Consider the following 16,945-nt stretch of genomic DNA (forward strand, 5'->3'; position numbering starts at 1 on the left):
AAATATTTATTTAAATATAGAAAATACATATATAAACAAATATTGATTTTGATAATAAGTTCTTTGTCTATAATAGTTTTCAGTAATTCATTTCAGGTCTGAGTACTCAACATTAAAATGTATTCATTGATTAAACTATTATAAATGTATTATTATTATTATTAGAAGTGTTTTTATCGTTCTCCTAAAAACATTGAAGTACTGAGCATTTATGTTCGACTACATTTGTAGTGTCTCCTAGCTGCGAAGAACTACATTTCCCATGAATCTCTAGTGTGCCTGCGTCATCCACTCGCGCCTGAACTTCTGTTTGGTTCGTGCTCGAGGAAACAACGTGGCTTTCGCTTCTGACAAGAAACGACCGAAGTTACTGAATGTAGATACAATACATTCACGGTAGATACATATTAGATCATAAATATTAATGATATTAAATAAAACGTCTGTGTGCGAACAGCGACACCGACGCAACAAACTGGTTGACAAGTGAACAGGAGACTGGTGAGTAACTGAATGAGAAGGGTGACACGGAGGGTTTCCTGATCCTCAGCACTTAGACACAGATGTGTGTTTTATTTACAGATCTGTGTGTTATTTGCAAATGTGTATGTTATATACGGATGTGTGTGTGTTATTTGTAGATGTGTGTATTACTTAGAGATGTGTGTGTTATTCGTAGATGTGTGTATTACTTAGAGATGTGTGTGTTATTCGTAGGTGTGTGTTATTCGTAGATGTGTGTATTACTTACAGATGTGTGTGTTATTTGTAAATGTGTATGTTGTATACGGATGTGTTTTTGTGTTATTTGTAGATGTGTGTATTACTTACAGATGTGTGTTACTTACAGAGGTGTGTTATATACTGATGTGTGTGTGTGTTATAATTACAGTCCTGGTGGAAACATGTTTAATGAGGAGGAAGACTGGAGCGATGATCAAGACGCTCAAACTCAGAGTAAAACTGTCTCTAAAGGCAAAGAGAAGGTGAACAACGGCACTCATGTCAAGGTAAAATAAAATCCACCATGTTCACCTGATCCAAGTGCAAGTATTGGTGTTATGACTGTGTAATACATCAGTAATATCTGTCATTTAAATGTGTTGTTTTTTGATCAATCAAATAACTATTATGTGTATGTTACGACTAATAAATCCATCACAACTTTGTCAAAAGTGACAATTTCAAATGTTCTGTTCACAAACGTGTCTTAAAAACCCAAAGATACTCAGTTTGACGTATGATGGAAGGAAATAGCAAATCATCTCATTTGAGATGCAGTAATCACAGAATTTATCAACAATTAATAAAGAACAAATATGTTAACTGTATTACTCAGCCCAGTATTAACCTGCATGTTGTTTTAGTAAAAGACTAATTACAAACACGATTATATTCCCCTGATTAGTCCAAGCTTGTTGGGAAGAAGAGTCTGCTGCGGACCCTGGAAACTCTGGGATCAATACCTAAGTGGAAGAACACGGACCACCAGCAGGACAGTGACAGCGAAGGTGCGGCAGAAGCATCTTCGTCCCCCACCAAGAGAAAGAAGAAGAGGAGGAAAAAGAGAAGACATGCAAAGACATCAGAGGAGCCGCAGGAGAACGGAGATTTGGATCCGAGCGTCGAGGAGGAAAAACCTGCGGCAAAAAAGAAAAGTAAATTCAACAAAGTTGGTGAGTAATGAGCTGATGAAAGGCTTGTTGTATTTTCATGCACAGAGAAGCGGAACGATATCAATGTGAAATTTAACTATGTTTTCTTTTGTCCTAAAGTGGCCAAGAAGATAAAAACCACGTCTGCAGGCGAGACAAAGGATAAAGAAATGACCAAATCTGCAAAGACAAACATAGACAACCCAGACGACACTGAGAAGCTGAGTAGACAACAATGGAGAAACAAAATGAAGAACAAGAAGAAGTGTAAAAATAAATTCCGCGAGAAGGAGGAGGAGAATGAAACAGAATCTGCAGATAAACACAAGCAGAAGGAAGAAGTAAAAACGGATTCATCTATCAGCAAAAACAGTAAAAAATCCACTGTAGGTCCAAAAAAGAAAAGTGAGACAGAACGTAAACCACAGAAAAGGAAACAGCCTGACGAGGACACTGGTGTATCCTGTGCACCAGAAATACTGAAAGGGGGAAAGCAGCAGACTGAAACACAGACCAAAACAAAGGGTGGTTATGAACACGCTAAGATCACAGATGATCTGCAGCAGTCACCTAATAAAAGACTGAAACCTGAGCTGAGCAAAGAACAGATTCTGAAACGAGCGAAGCTGCGGAAAATGCTCCAGATCAAAGAACCAGTCCAACCAGACCAACCAGAGAGTCCAGCAGAGCCGAAAGACGAGCCGGCGGCACCAGAGGAGGAGGTGAAGCTGGACCGCTCGGCCTCCCTGAGGCTGCGCATGGAGCAGCGCTTGGAGTCGGCTCGATTCCGCTACATTAACGAAGTGTTGTACAGCACGTCCAGCGGCGACGCCAAGCGCATGTTCAAGCAGGATCCTCAAGCCTTCTGGATCTACCACAGAGGATACACCACACAGGTCAAGAGGTGGCCCGCCAACCCGGTGGACGCCATCATCTCCTGGATTCAGCTAAAGTGAGATATCTCAATTATTAATAATCAATAAATGGGATTTTGTTAGATTCCTGAGGGAATGCATGAATTCAACAATAGGAAATATAACAACAAAGTAAAAACTCAGAAATCCACTTTCTAGCTTTTCAGAGCTTTCAAATACATGCTCATGTTCTTCTTCAGCAACTTTAACTAGCTCAGTTGTCCACACATGAACTAAGAGGAAAATTAAACCTCTATATCAAAGTCTAATATTTAGTTCACAAGACACTTGATGCAGCTCCGTTCTCCATGAAGAAGAAGAAAGTAAGATGCTGTTGTACGAAGGCTCAAAGCTTCACTTCTTTGAGTGTCTGAAGTTTCTTAACACAGCTGTGGCTGGGGCTTAGGAGGTAGAGCGGGTTCACCTCTCACCAGAATGTCAGTGGTTTGATTCCTGGCTTGGGATTAGTACGGTAGAGTAGTTAGAGTGGTCTGTAAGACTAGAAATGTGCCATATAAACAAATTCAACTTTGAACATTTATCTTGGAAATTGTAAAACACACATCTGGGTTACACTTCCAAAATTGTTAAAGGAATAAGATATTCTTCACATTTCTGTTTGAGGCAGGTCATTGTCCTGTGTGCATCTTATCTGCTGTAAACACTAAAGACTCTACTACATCATTACTCTGCTGAAGATGTGACACTGAGGACTGGAGTCACGCAGGAGATGATGCAGCCCTGTGGGTGTTTTAACTGACGCTCCAGTAAACTGCTGTGAGAATATGTCCTTGTTAGCCTCGAGATGAAATAATGTGGCAAACTCGCTGGCTGTTTGTGGTTGTGAGACCTTTGCATGAGCTTCGGTTCTGTTTAGATTTTAACCCCAGAATGTTAATTATCGTTTTATATCTTGTGATTTCAAACACGTACCATTTGTTTCAGACCGCCCGCTATGGTGGTTGCAGACTTCGGATGCGGTGACTGTAAAATAGCTCGCAGCGTGCAGAACAAGGTGCACAGCTTCGACCTGGCAGCTGCCTGTGAGCTGGTCACAGTCTGTGACATGGCCAACGTGAGTGTGATTTTTTTTTTTTTGCTAAAGAATGTACATTTCCTGTGTGATTGTTATAGAATGAAACATATTATGTGTGTCTGTGCAGGTGCCTCTTCGTGACTGCTCTGTGGACATCGCAGTGTTCTGTCTCTCCCTCATGGGGACCAACCTGGCGGATTTTCTATCAGAGGCCAATCGAGTCCTAAAGATGGGGTAAGAGATCTGATATTGATTTCAAAATGTGCATTTTTAGTTTTGTACTTTCACTATATGTCTAACTGTTGTACACAATTATTGCAGGGGTGTGCTTAAAATAGCAGAAGTGGCCAGCAGGTTCGACAATGTGCGGAGCTTCCTCACCGCTCTGGCTAATATGGGATTCAGGATGGTTTCCAAGGTGAGACAAACAAGATGAAGACTGTTTACAGGGACAGAGAAAGATTCTTATTAGTCTACCTTCCCTCATACATTGTTAAATATTAGACAAGTTAGCTCATGCGTTATCACAGCTCTAAAAGCGATTGTCTGGCATGCAAACATCTACATTTGACATGTTTGTCTCTTATCTTAATTTAACATACAACCATATTTACTGTGAGTACAAGTATCATTTCCTTTTCCCTTTAAAATGTGTCCGCTCAAAGCTGGAGACAGTAAATGGCAGCGAGCCTCAGGTAGAACAGACTGTTCAGTGGACTGGTTTATAGTTTACGACATAGTTACTCAGTTAAATGTATTTAAGGTTGATGGACATCATGCAAACAGCTCAACCTGAACAAGACTTGAACTTGAAATGGTTTTCATTAGCCATGTTTTAGATCACCTTCAGGTTTGGTGTGCTTTCAAATTAAAGCATGGAACAAATAAATAAGAAAGATTTTTAAAAACGGAATCACGGAATCTTTAATCCATACTTTGATCTACATCTTTGACTCATTCAGCAGCTAAACAGGCTGATGATGTTCTTTTTATGATGAAAATGAATTGTTCGTTAGGGCATAAGTCTGGAAACTGTGCAGCTCTGACCTGAATTAAGTGAAATAAACCTTGTACATAGCTGGACACATGGGCGTGTTGTAAAAGTAGTGACCGGTAGTAAATAGATGCCTGATCGTCTGAATCATTTGTGTTTTGTCTCTTTTTTTCTCTTTAGGATACGGAGAACACTCATTTTTACTCCTTTGAATGTGTGAAGTCAGGAAATGCTCCAGAAAATGTGAAGAAGTTTGGACTTCAGCTGAATCCTTGTCTGTACAAGAAAAGATGAGGAAGTTAGAGAACGTCATAGAAATTAAATTGTTTCCTTTCATTTTCCCACATGTCGTTTCTGTTTGTCATTTTTTTAAAGCAGCACAAAATGATATACTTTCATTTAAATGTGTCATATTCTGATTGATACTCGTTTGTTCACAGATTCTAACCTACTGTTGTAGGTGTATGTTTATTATATGTACATGATTCGTTTCACCTGCAGTTTCCTTTCTGAGCAGAAACGGCTCAGGTTGAATTCTCTGATTGGAGATTTGAAATAAATAGTTAAGTCAGAAGTGAAACCAACATAAACATCTACATGACACACTCTGTGTACCCTGATAATTTAGGTAATTCGATTTTAATTTAATACAAAGGCAAGTCATGTGAATGCTAAAATTGTCTTTAACATGCGATTGTTAATGATGCAAAATACAAACTTTTCAAAAAATCTCTGGTGTGTGCGTGTTGAACAACTTTAGGAGCGTATGGTTACTCTTCTTTATTTTCTTTGATCTGCTTATTTATTCCACACATGTAAACAGACAACAAACAGGAAGACGCCTACATATTCCTGATAAAAATAAATCTGACATCCCCTTTTTGTTAATGATTACCATCTTTTAGCAAACCTGCTAAATCTTTGATTTACTGTGCAATATGTTGGGGTGGGGGGGGGCTGCAGTCTCTTTGCTATAAAGAGCAGAATTCTCCGGATTTACACCCAATATGCTAAAATGCCAGTTCTAAAGTGAAGTTAATATCCAAACCCTTCTAATCTCACTTTAGGTTAACAGAATATAGGTGAAGTCACCCACCCACCCACAGCCCCTCCAGCGTGTATGCTCATTTTAAAGCAGTAATAACAAGGAGGGATTAATGTGACACTACAGCATTGATATTATTTTAATAAACTTTGAAGGCAGAGAAATAACAGAACATCTGAGAGAATTCCAAAATGAAATTTGTGCTGTGGCTAAAAACTGATTCACTCAGCTGTGTGCATATTCAACTGCCACTAGAGGGCGTAACGGCGCTGTGGCCTTATGTGGGGGCTGTGGGTCCAGTCTGCTGTCATCCGGCATCAGAATTTTATTTATAGAATTACTCTGGTGACAGCAGATGTCCTCACTGAATCAGTCGACCAAAGATTACACAAGGGCAGATGGTGAGTAAGAAGGGTGTCGGCCGTCTGGACATGTGTTTGTTATGGTGCAGTCACATGGTTACAAACACAGACAATATATTTATACATGATTTTATTGTCAAATACCTGAGAAAACAACGTGCATAGAAAATGAGAACAAAATTCAAGTATAACATGAAAAAGTGCAAAAAGTAATGCTTTTAAAAATCAATGGCAACTTAAGAACTTTAACAAGAACAAAAACAGTGGATTCACTTAAGTTCAGTCACATATAAAACACATTGAACTCATAAACAATCCTGCAGTGCGGTGAAGCCTTCATATCATGTAAAGCTGAACGCTGTATTAAAAAACAAACCACCTTCACTCTCCTCCTCACACCGCACTCCTCACATCAATGATGATGGAGTACTTGAGCAGCTGAGTATATTCCTTGCTGTTCTTTTCTACCATCGCTGGCTTCTTCACCGCAGGAGAGCCGAGCTCCTGCCCCTGAGTTTAAGAGAAGGAGGTAAGACCGAGGAGCAGAGGTTATTTTAGGTTCCTGATTTGAATAAAGGGGCAAAATCTGAGATGACAAGGTGAAATTAAAGTGAAAATTTGTAAATTTAAATTATAACAAGATGTAATTGTACCTTATTTGGATTTGTCCTATTTCTTGTGCTGCAAAACAAAACAAAACAAGCCTGTATTAGTCGTCTGAAAAGACCTGTTTGGATTTATTGTTGTTTTTATGAGGAAGTTGGACATCACCACTAGATGACACTGTGGCTCAACCGGACACAGTTCAAGTAGACATGTTGCAGGTGCTAATACATTATGTGACAGGAATATTGATGCAGAGGAGAGGGGACCCGAGTCCTCATCATTGATCTCTGATGTCAGAAGCAGCAGCTCGCTTTGTACGTTATGACCCTATCGACATCGACTCAATGAAGACCTGCTGTTTTCAAAAATGTGTCCCCGCTAGTGGACGGGAGGGGGGAGTCGGGGTCCACATCGGTCCCAAAATAGCATCTCTCCCGGGGAGTCATGTTTTCATGTGTATTCTTGTTGTACGCTGCGCGACTGACCTTCCCGAATTAGCCTGACAGGACAGGACCCTCCCACTGGAGCAAGGCATAATGGGACAGAGGGTCCGTCAACCAATGGCACCTTGACCAAATGTTCTGACCACAGAGGCAGGCCTATTGAAGTAGCCTCTGAACCACCAGCTTCATTCACAGGCCTGATCTGATCCTCACAAACATTCCTGGGAATAGTTCCGATTTTGGCGTCGAACTTGGAAATGTGGAAAAGTCTGCAGGCAGACGCCATAAAGCAGCTCGAGCATCGTGACAGATTTCCCACATCAGTTGTAAAAGACGTGTGACTCACGGATATTTTCCAGCACCATTGAGATTAAGAGATGGTTTTGTGGCTTTTCTTTTTCATTGACGATCGGCAGCTCAAGTTTCATTATACTAATGTGGACTTCTTGAACCCTTCAACTTTGCTTTGGCAAAGAGGCTTCGATGATAACGGGCCAACCAACAGCAGTCAAGTGCAGAAGTAACACTGCTAAAAGCCAGACAGCAAACTGGAGACATAAATCTGTTGTTCACTCAGACTGAAGGAACATTTTCTACCTGTCTACGATGAGGGCTGCGGCGGCACCTGTCTGCTACAGCCACATCGCTTCCTGTTTATGAATAACTGCACGACACTGGGGTTTTGGTTAGTTGGGTTAACGATCCACACATCCTGTTTGTCTCGTATACGACTCTGGCAGCGTTGCCCTCATTTGCCCAGCAACACATTACCTGCCGAGCGGCGACCTGTCATCTGCGGGGGGGCAATTAACTCACCAGCACACCCAGAGAGTGACGGTGAGGATGATGATGAGGGCCAAGGCCGCAGAAACGCAGGTCATGGCGGCCAGCGCTGCAACACACACACACACAGATACATCACACAAAATCCACACATCACACAGATCAAACAGATTATGTTGGTATGATCATGTCTCGAGGAAATCAGTCAGACGGCAGAAACGCAACATGGCACTTACCAAACTGCTTGTACTTGCTCGTGACCTCCACTTGAATCTTGACTGTGGCCATGTGGTGATAGAAGGACGCACAGCAGGTGTACAGGCCTTCGTCCCGCTCCGTGAGCTCTGCCGGGAAGAGCAAAGCCAGCCCCTCCATGTAGACCAGCGAGCCGTCACTCCTGAAACACAAGTAACTTCTAAATCAATTTGCCCTCGGAGGAAAAGTTTGACATTTGTTGGAAATATGCTTATTTGCTTTATTGCCATTACGGACAGGTGCAAAGAAGATTGATACCGAGCTCTTGTCTGGAAGTTTACTGCACCCGGCCAAGAACTAGTCCTGCACATAAATCCCCATAAAGTCTTTTTTTACACTTTTGCTTCTTTTTTTTTTTATACAGAAAAAACAAGCTTGATATAACTTGTTCATTTGTGAGCATTTTTAAAGCTTCTTTTAAAGGTGAATGTTGTTATCTTTGGACAGAGCTAGTTGGTTTCTCCTGTTTCCAGTATAAGCTACGCCAACCATCTCCTGGCTGTAGATCTTCTTATCTCCAGTCACACTCATCAATAAAGCAAATTAACATATTTAGCAAAATGTCAAACTACTAACTGCAATTCACGTCAAAGCGCTACAGCATTAGTGTTGTGCAAACAATCCAGTTTAGCTGATCATTCTTAACTCTATCAGTATCAGATCCTTTAATATATGGGAACATTAAATTTAGTGCAGTTCACTGTGTGTACAGGTGCTTCCCCATGATGACCATAATAATACACCACCTCTTGCAGCTGAGGTCATACTGTGGCACGTTGCCTTCCACTCGGAGCAGTATTTTCTGGTTGTGATCATTTTCCTGGAGAGCTAGTCGGTGGATGACGGGTTCACCACCATAGCGGCTCAGCAGAGGAGTCGTGCGGTTCAGGACTCTCACGGCGGAAATATCTGCAGGAAAGTCAGTTCAACCTCGTTTCTTTGATGCATTTATGTGAATTTCTACATTTGGATTGAGTTAGGTGTACTTTTGAACTCACAGTATCTGGGAATGTGAACGGTCCTCTTTTCTGTGATCCCGTGTTTAAACTGGTACACACAGGTCAGGTCCTGCCCCTCATGAAGGGCCAGAGGAAACTGATAAGTCAGCCTGGCTCTCAGGGAGCGTCCCTCATACTCTGAGTGCAGGGATGTTTGACCTTTGGCATTTTCAGGAAGAACCCAGGTGAGGTTTGTCCCGTCAGCCTCTCCTCTGCAGGCACACACCCCCAGCCAGAGGTGCGAGTCCCGCTGTCTGACCACAGACACACTCAGCAGAGGGGCTCCTGAAAGACAATAAAGGGTGACAGGAAGGAAATGAGCAGCTGTGCAAGGGTGTGTGTGTCATAGAAAGAAACATTTCAAAGAAACAAGTAACGTACTCTGCACAGGAACGTGTACTGTTCTTCTCTCTGATGCCTCCAAGCTCGGATGCTCCACCGTGCAGGTCAAATTCAGACCAGCATACAAAGACGACAAGAAGTGAACGGAGCTACGGGCTGAAACCGAGCCATCAGCCTGGACTTCAGGCTCTGACAGGTTACCCATGATGCTCTCGTCACTGTTACCAACATGCCAGGTTATAGCTGCTGCAGAGGCAACACTGTCTGCAGAGCAGTCGACCTTCGTGAACTGTTCACCATCTTTCCACTCTGTGCTGGAGTTGATGGTGATGTTAGTTCGAGCTGTGAGGAAAAGAGAAGTGCAACTAGAGGATGTGAGGTGTTTCGTTGGAGAAGTAGCTAAAATCTACAATGTTTGCATGGCCAAATGTGTCCACTACTGATCCATCGCTTGATTTGTTGAACCTACCACAAAGAGGCAGCGTTATGCTTCTGGTCTCTGGCTCCTCAAATGCCGGGTGATTTATCACACACTCTGCAGTGAGCTCTGAGGGCGAGCAGGCAGGGAGGAGAAAAACTCCCCTGACAGAGTGGCTTCCATTATGAGAAGTGAAATTGGACCAAGAGGCTCCAGACACACCCTTTGGTAGAAGCCAGGATACGTTGGCTGCAGGAACAGCATCAGCTGCTGAGCACTCAATCACCCGGTGTCCACCTTTAGTCCGCAAATCAACTCGTATGGTGGGAGGAACTGAGGAGAAGCGTGGAGAGGAGGTTCCACATTAACATCACATACGATGCTGGGAATTCACCATGAGAGAAGCACTCACAGATTCACCTACCAGGCCGAGTAACATGAGGATGAACTGTGATGTTGATCTGCAGCGTTGCTTTAAGATGATGGTAGGAGACGACACACTCGTACAGGCCGGAAAGCTGAAACTCCACAGAACCCTGAACTGTGAGGCTACTGCCAACCAGCTCCAACCCTGTGGGCAAGGGCCCGTCATCTCTGAAGAGACACACAAGCAAATGCACAAAGAGAGATTCCAGCTTCAGTTTGAAATGATTCAGCAATATCAAAATGATCAAAAGTGTAAATTGAATAAACAATAATTTAGATCAGGAAATGTGTTTAAATCTGGTTCCTGCTGTCTAGCACTTGTGGTTAGACGCCACCAAATGTGTTACCACATCCTCCAGAAGATATGGAACTTGTTGCAGTCTTTACGTACAAATAGTACGTCTTTGAAACCACTCGTCTTTGAAAAGGAAATTGTTTTTCCCCCATGTTGTTTTTAATATTGTTTGAGAAAAACTAAAACTCCATTTTATCTGATTTAGACTACAAATGGTGCTTGACAGCTGCTATTCTGTCGAGTTTTCTGATGACACGAGCACTTGCCCGTCTGTTCCTTGAAATATAAAAATCTAAAGTAAAAATTTTGAAAAATGGGAACAAATGCAAAAATGGAAAGACAATTTAAATACCTAAAATTAAACAAAAATAAAAAAGTTTCAATGAAAAAATGTATTAGTAAAAGTTAAGATAACCCTCAGGAAATCATGGGATTATTTTCCATATCTAAAGCACCTTTGAGTCTCCCACTTACTTTTTGCAGGTGATATTGTAACGTCGCAGATTCCCAACGACCTCTAGGCCGATGACAACTCCACGCTCTCCTTCCTGCAGCTCTAAACTTTCAGTGCGTTTGAAGTCGTCACTGAAGTCGTTGTTTCTCGTCTCCGAGTTCAACAACCGAACTCCAGTCAAATCTGTGGATCAAACAGAATATCTGTGGTGAACCTTTACCTCACGGGCATCAGCAGAGTTTTTCCAGACACTGGCGGTACTCACAAAAAGTCGGCAGAGTTACGGCTCGTGACTGGACCTGTGTAAACTTGGGGTGGTCAAACACACAGGTGACGTTGTGGCCCTCGTACGCTGCTGCAGGGAGGAAGACGGAGCTTCTCTGCATGTCTGAGTCTGTGCCGTTTTCTCTTTCCAGCTCCTCATCGCTGCTCAAAGCCAAGGAGATGTCAGTGTCGGGTCTCCCTCCAGAGGAAATGCACGAGACCACCCAGAACTCATTTCCTCCTCTCTGTACCATCTCTGCTTTAATGGTCACATTTGGCCTCGCTGCAGAGCAGGAAGAAAAGCAAGAGTTTTTCTTTCACAGGCTCTAATGTTTTTTCCAGAGAATTAAAAAAAGTCAGATATCAAGTGAAAGGCTCAAGGTGTTTTTGTTTAATAGGAAGCTCGGGCCGGATGAGCTGGATGTTAGCTAAACACAGACCATAAGGGGCTTCTGCTTGGGTTGGGGAGACTCAGACTTATCACCTGTCCCATCTGTTGGCCGGGCTGCAGCTGAGAGCAGATGTCTGGCCCAGCTGCTGTCCAACCAAAGCTGAGACAACCACATGCTTTAATACAGGGACTCAGCAGAGATCACAATCTATTATCAAATACATAAAAGCTGCAGTGTCATGCTATAGCCAGCCTCCCCTAATGAGTAAGAGGAGTGAGCTAACAGCTCTTAATAGCTCGGCTGTCGGGGAAGGATTTGTACGATTTAAACACTTTGGCTTTGAATTTTCCATCTGTTAACACCTAAAGTTATGTGTGGATTTTTACCACAGCAGTTAGAGAATTACCTAAGCTGCAGTTATTCAGTGGACTCTGAATGCATCATGGACAAATGAGCCTGGTTTATGCTAATGAGATTGTAATCTTAAACCTGCTGTATGAACATCCATGGAGGGATTTTACTTTACGATTTGCACTGCCCAAAGTGAAGCTGGATGCAAAGGCCTTTCAAAAACATATTGCACTCATGGACATAAACAGTAAAAGAGATTTTTTTTTAAACAAATGAAATAGTAAATTAACTAATTTAGGACAATTGAAACAACTCAACAGCTTGACTTGTACTGTGTTGCTTCCGGTAGGGGGATTTCAAAATGTAATCTCTCTTAGCATGGTGGTGTACCAAGAGCATGCAAAGGTAGAAGCCTCAATAAAAATGGTCACCGAGCTTTTATGTCTACAATTTGCAGGTTACTGTTGCACCAGCTGTTTCTTGGCAGCCTATAGGTTTTTTGTCATGAGTTCAAGATGCAAGTGCAAAATCATTCATCTGGGGATGATCTGTGCAAAATTAAAGTAAATAATGTAAAAACAATGTGAATATACATACTACATGCTTGCTGTAAAGTTAATACAAAAAAATGTGTAAGTGGACAAATATTTGCCACAAGGAAGGTGCAAGCCTGGAATTAAGATGTGTTGATCCCATGCATCATTAATACTTTATGAGATGAAAGAACTTTCTTGTTAAAATGTGTAAAATTGGCACTTGTTTTAACCACTTAACAAGACTGTGTGAGAACCTGCCTTGTCAAAAGAATGAGTAGCAATGCAGTCACCAAACAGCAAACTGCACTTTGGTATGAAATTATATGATTGATTAGTTACAAGGTTATTGCTGCATTATGGTTTTTCCATATGCTTAAAACCAGTGAAACGCATCCCCACATGAATGCATTACACTGCACATTGTGATTTATGGTCTGTCACTGTGTTTTTGTGGAGCAGTGGGAAGTGACGGTAAACGTGAAAAATCAGCAGGAGACAGTTATTGTGGAGTTTATGCTAAGTCATGATTACAAGACTCTGACTGCTGATGCGATACAACGCTGTTTATCACCTCCTTGCAACAAACACAACAAGAGAGATGCAAAGTGCTGCTGAGTACGTGCGTACTGTAGGTCTCCACCCTCACTGTGGTGAGTTTGGGGTTTGGGAGGGTCGGGTGTTGAACAACACAGGTCACGCTGTCCTCTTCCTGCAGGTGCGTGGGGAAGCGGAGGATGCTCTGCTGAGTGAACGTGCCGTTCGAGTGAGCTGTGTTGCTGACGCTCACAGTGAAGGGGTAATCTGAGGGAGCGCGGCCAGGAACCACCCAGCTGATCTGAGGTGAGGGCCTGCCACCGATGGCAGAGCATGACACAGACTGGAAGTGAGTGCCGTTTATGGTCTCAGCATTCACGAGGATCTGCACATCAGGCCGAGCTGTGAACGAATTGAGACGTAAACATGTCAGCCATGCACATGTGTCTGAAAATGAATTAAAATGAGACTGGTGTTGCCAGAGTTGTGACCCTATAGAGCCAGACATTGACATCATAACCTCATCTGAACAAATGAAAGACATTATTGGCTTGACTTACCTAGTACAGTGACAAAAGCTCTGTCAGTATAAGATGCCTCTTCGTCTTCAAACTCACAGATGTATTCGCCCTCTACGTCCACATTGGACACTTTCATCTGGACCGTGAGGTTCGTGACAGACTCCGGCACCAAGAAGTCGCCGCGGTTAAATGGTTGACCATTTGAAAATCCTGCCAGTCCCTTGGATTTAACTTTAGAGTTAATCTGACGAATCCACTTGGCGCTCAGGATCTCACTGTCGCCCAGGTATCTGCAGCTCAGGTACACGACTTCTCCCAGGACTGCCGTGACGTTCTGCTTGATCTCTATCGGCTCTTCGCTCTGATCTGAGACGCAGAACAGCACAACGAGAGGTCATAAGTTCATCTGAGCCGTTTTGGAAATTGCAAACACAAGCAGATCAGTGATGTGTTCAGGGAGAACATGTGATTGTTCTGGTTCCTGAGAGGACAGACGGCCGGCTGATAAATGTCCATTGTTGTGCCTATGAAAGGGGTTTGTGCACATCCTATTGTGCTTCCCTGGTTAAGTGAAATGGTGATGGATGAGGCAGACTAACCGGGTCAGTGGTCATGAGGTTGTCATTTATTTTATCATGATTAGAACGTTCCAATAATCAATATACACTAGAGTAAGAGTTTGAAGAAATGCTAACAGTGCTTTGAGTGCGAAACGTTAATGACAGCATGTCAACAAGGTCACAATGACCATGCTAATGTGCTGATGTTTAAGAGGAAACGTTCACTATTATCACTATCTTAGTTTTGTGTGACATAAACTTATAAAATGCCATTCGTTTTAGGTGTTTGGTCAAAAAACCTACGAGGGATAATTATAAGGATAATGAAATTAGAAAATGTCTCAAACTGTCTCATTACGGTTCTGCCGCGTCCTCCTCGAAGAAGGTGGCCCATGAACTGGGACACAGCTTATATAAATGCTGCCTTGTCCCCTCTGCAGTGCATAGATTACAGAACAGTCCAAAAGTTACGCCCTGATCCATATCCAGACTCCAGCAACCTCATCCCTTCGCACCGTTGAGAAATCAGCAACGATTAGAGAAGGCCTCAAAGAAAAGGACATTTAATAGAAGCTGGCAGGTTTTAGCACTTGCAGAAGGGACAGCGTGTAGACTCCAGTGAATACCAAGTACCCTTCACTCTGCTACCTCTGCTGACTTCATCAAAGTGCACTTGAGGACACACTTTGCTCTATCAGCTGCTTGAAGCCAAGACCTTCTATTCAGCTTTAGATGCACGATGAGTAAAATGGCGACAGCTTGCTGCAGCACTGCTTGGTGGATAACCAGTGAACACACAGCCAGCTGCTGCAGCCTAAAATAGGCTGCGTGCATCAAACACAGTTCAAGGCTGAAACACTGTTGGTTTTATTTTACATAACGGAAACAAGGTGGAGACACTCCAAAACCTTTAAAGGACACACATAGAGAGAGAGAGAGAGAAATAAATATGCTCTATCAGTTCAATTATGCCTAGTGGGCTCATACTTCATTTGCCCTTGCAGGTTATTGCCAAAATAAATGTCAGCCAAGCATGGAGAAGGCACACCTTAAGGATACAAGTAAAGTAATAACTGAGAGGAGAATAAAAAATCATGCATTCATGCACTGCATCATATTTCCTGAGCCCCAGGGTCTTCTTTCTCTCACCAAACACAGCACCAAGCACACACACAGCAACTCTTTCCTCTGCAGATCGGGGGAAGTGGTAAACAAATAAAAGAGTTTCGACTTTGAAAAAAATGCTTTTTCACACATTTAAACTTTCATCTCCAGCTGGAACCTCACTGTGACTCTGCAGATGGACTCAACCCAAAACCAAACAGCAGGATCATCTAAATAAAGTTTATCTTGCTGTGGGTTGTCCTCTTACACAATGAAAAAAAAAACATTAACGACACTCATATATTAACTTTAAAAGGCTGTAAACGAACTAATGTGGTTGTAGGTGACACTGCAGATCAATAATAATAATAAACGGACAGCCAGAGTAACAAAACCAACATGCAATCAGTAATAAATTGCAGAAATAGTTCGTTTTTAAAAATGCATCTGGCATGTGGCTTTATTGCCTGTGTGCATTTATAATTGGACTAATCACTCAGGAAAACCATGGCTGCACTGTTTAGTGTAAATGCCACAGGTTAAATAAGACCTACAGGGCCAGTAAAGTAAGCTCATAAACAGCTGACGGTCACAGACGGACTGCAGCACTGCAGACTTACCCAGAATTTCCAAGCAGTGAGCAACATTCATGAAGAGACCCAAAATCAACAGCCCCGAGCATCCCATGATGGTGTCATCGAGTGAGATAGGCTGAGTGCATGTGAGACATAAAGGCATTTAAAGTGTGTGTACTGCGGTTTTAGGTTGTAGGTACACACCCTCTGCAGCTGACACTGATGTGCATGTGCCTTTGTGCGTGCATTTTCACTGCAACACACACACACAGGCACACGCACACTGGGTATGTGCACGTAAAACCACTTCTCCCTTTAGCTTTCTGAAACCATTATTGTCCCTCTGTGCATGGGGAGTCCCTGCAGATTTACATGTCTCTCACGGTTTTCGCTGCTCAGATGCCCACGGTCCGAGTCGCCACGCAGGAAGTGTCTGTTCAGTTACTCAGCCACCTCATATAGAAAGGCGCCTTGGGAAGTGGTAAAGCCATGCATCATTCATACCACCCCGTCCCTGCACGGCCCTCAGAGACCGCCTGTCTCCCTGCTGCTCACGACCAGCAGTTTGGGAAATCACTCACCTCTGGGTATTGTTTTATTGCATAATGCTCCTCTAATTCACTTTGAGTGAACGCTGTGTTTTTTTTTTTCCAGTCAGATGTATTTGCTGAACACAATTTCTCACCCTGCGAAGAAAAACTGCAAAGAGAAGCAAATGTGGAATGTTTTCGATGAAGGGCTCTGCGTTAAACAGCAACTCAGGACATTTAAAATGTGAATCTCATTTCCTGTATGAGTTGATCAAGTTTCAGTCTTGAATCATCCACACCACAGGAGAATGACAGTTTACGACTCGACAATTACAAAAAAATGCTGCACAACACAATTTGATGACATATGTAACGGCTTCATGCTTCATCAGTATGAAACTGGCAACTGTGGTGAGAAATGTTGAAGCGTGTGAACAAATTGTGACGTGTCTCACTCTCACTACAGCACAATCAATGTACTGCTGGTGACAAACATCCATTAAAAAAAGCCTTAGAGGCCTTTTCTTATCTTATCTAAAAACGTGGTGTAAA

The 16,945-nt window shown here is 42.6% G+C and overlaps 2 protein-coding genes across 2 annotated transcripts; one reads left to right on the plus strand and one right to left on the minus strand.

The window, feature by feature from the left end:
* The first annotated feature begins 254 nt into the window (after window positions 1-254).
* rrp8 (ribosomal RNA processing 8) lies at window positions 255-4,948 on the plus strand. Its single transcript, XM_035154170.2, has 8 exons — window positions 255-501; window positions 893-1,010; window positions 1,409-1,676; window positions 1,776-2,607; window positions 3,515-3,644; window positions 3,733-3,839; window positions 3,927-4,023; window positions 4,780-4,948. Exons 2-8 carry the CDS (start codon window positions 906-908, stop codon window positions 4,891-4,893), a joined length of 1,653 nt encoding a protein of 550 aa, XP_035010061.1. The 5' UTR covers window positions 255-501; window positions 893-905; the 3' UTR covers window positions 4,894-4,948.
* A 1,173-nt stretch (window positions 4,949-6,121) lies between these two features.
* si:ch211-149e23.4 lies at window positions 6,122-16,026 on the minus strand. The gene is made up of 14 exons (XM_035155393.2): window positions 15,909-16,026; window positions 13,664-13,990; window positions 13,197-13,505; window positions 11,292-11,573; window positions 11,047-11,209; window positions 10,276-10,445; window positions 9,903-10,184; window positions 9,473-9,775; window positions 9,092-9,376; window positions 8,840-9,002; window positions 8,075-8,235; window positions 7,872-7,947; window positions 6,660-6,687; window positions 6,122-6,516 (listed from the first exon to the last, which is right to left on the minus strand). Exons 1-14 carry the CDS (start codon window positions 16,024-16,026, stop codon window positions 6,400-6,402), a joined length of 2,784 nt encoding a protein of 927 aa, XP_035011284.1. The 3' UTR covers window positions 6,122-6,399.
* Window positions 16,027-16,945: the final 919 nt, after the last annotated feature.

Source organism: Hippoglossus stenolepis, chromosome 4 (assembly GCF_022539355.2).
Source record: "Hippoglossus stenolepis isolate QCI-W04-F060 chromosome 4, HSTE1.2, whole genome shotgun sequence".
Lineage (NCBI taxonomy): Eukaryota > Metazoa > Chordata > Actinopteri > Pleuronectiformes > Pleuronectidae > Hippoglossus > Hippoglossus stenolepis.

Bases quoted from the DNA above. Each gene is read 5' to 3' on its own strand.
- si:ch211-149e23.4 (XM_035155393.2), bottom strand. From the start codon at position 16,026: ATGCCTTTATGTCTCACATGCACTCAGCCTATCTCACTCGATGACACC. The intron at 11,210-11,291 runs GTGAGTACCGCC...TTTGATCCACAG, and splicing joins CGTAACTCTGCCGACTTTTT to ATTTGACTGGAGTTCGGTTG. The intron at 10,446-11,046 runs GTAAGTGGGAGA...GTGTCTCTTCAG, and splicing joins TACAATATCACCTGCAAAAA to AGATGACGGGCCCTTGCCCA.
- rrp8 (XM_035154170.2), top strand. From the start codon at position 906: ATGTTTAATGAGGAGGAAGACTGGAGCGATGATCAAGACGCTCAAACT. The intron at 3,645-3,732 runs GTGAGTGTGATT...GTGTCTGTGCAG, and splicing joins CAGTCTGTGACATGGCCAAC to GTGCCTCTTCGTGACTGCTC. The intron at 3,840-3,926 runs GTAAGAGATCTG...CAATTATTGCAG, and splicing joins AATCGAGTCCTAAAGATGGG to GGGTGTGCTTAAAATAGCAG.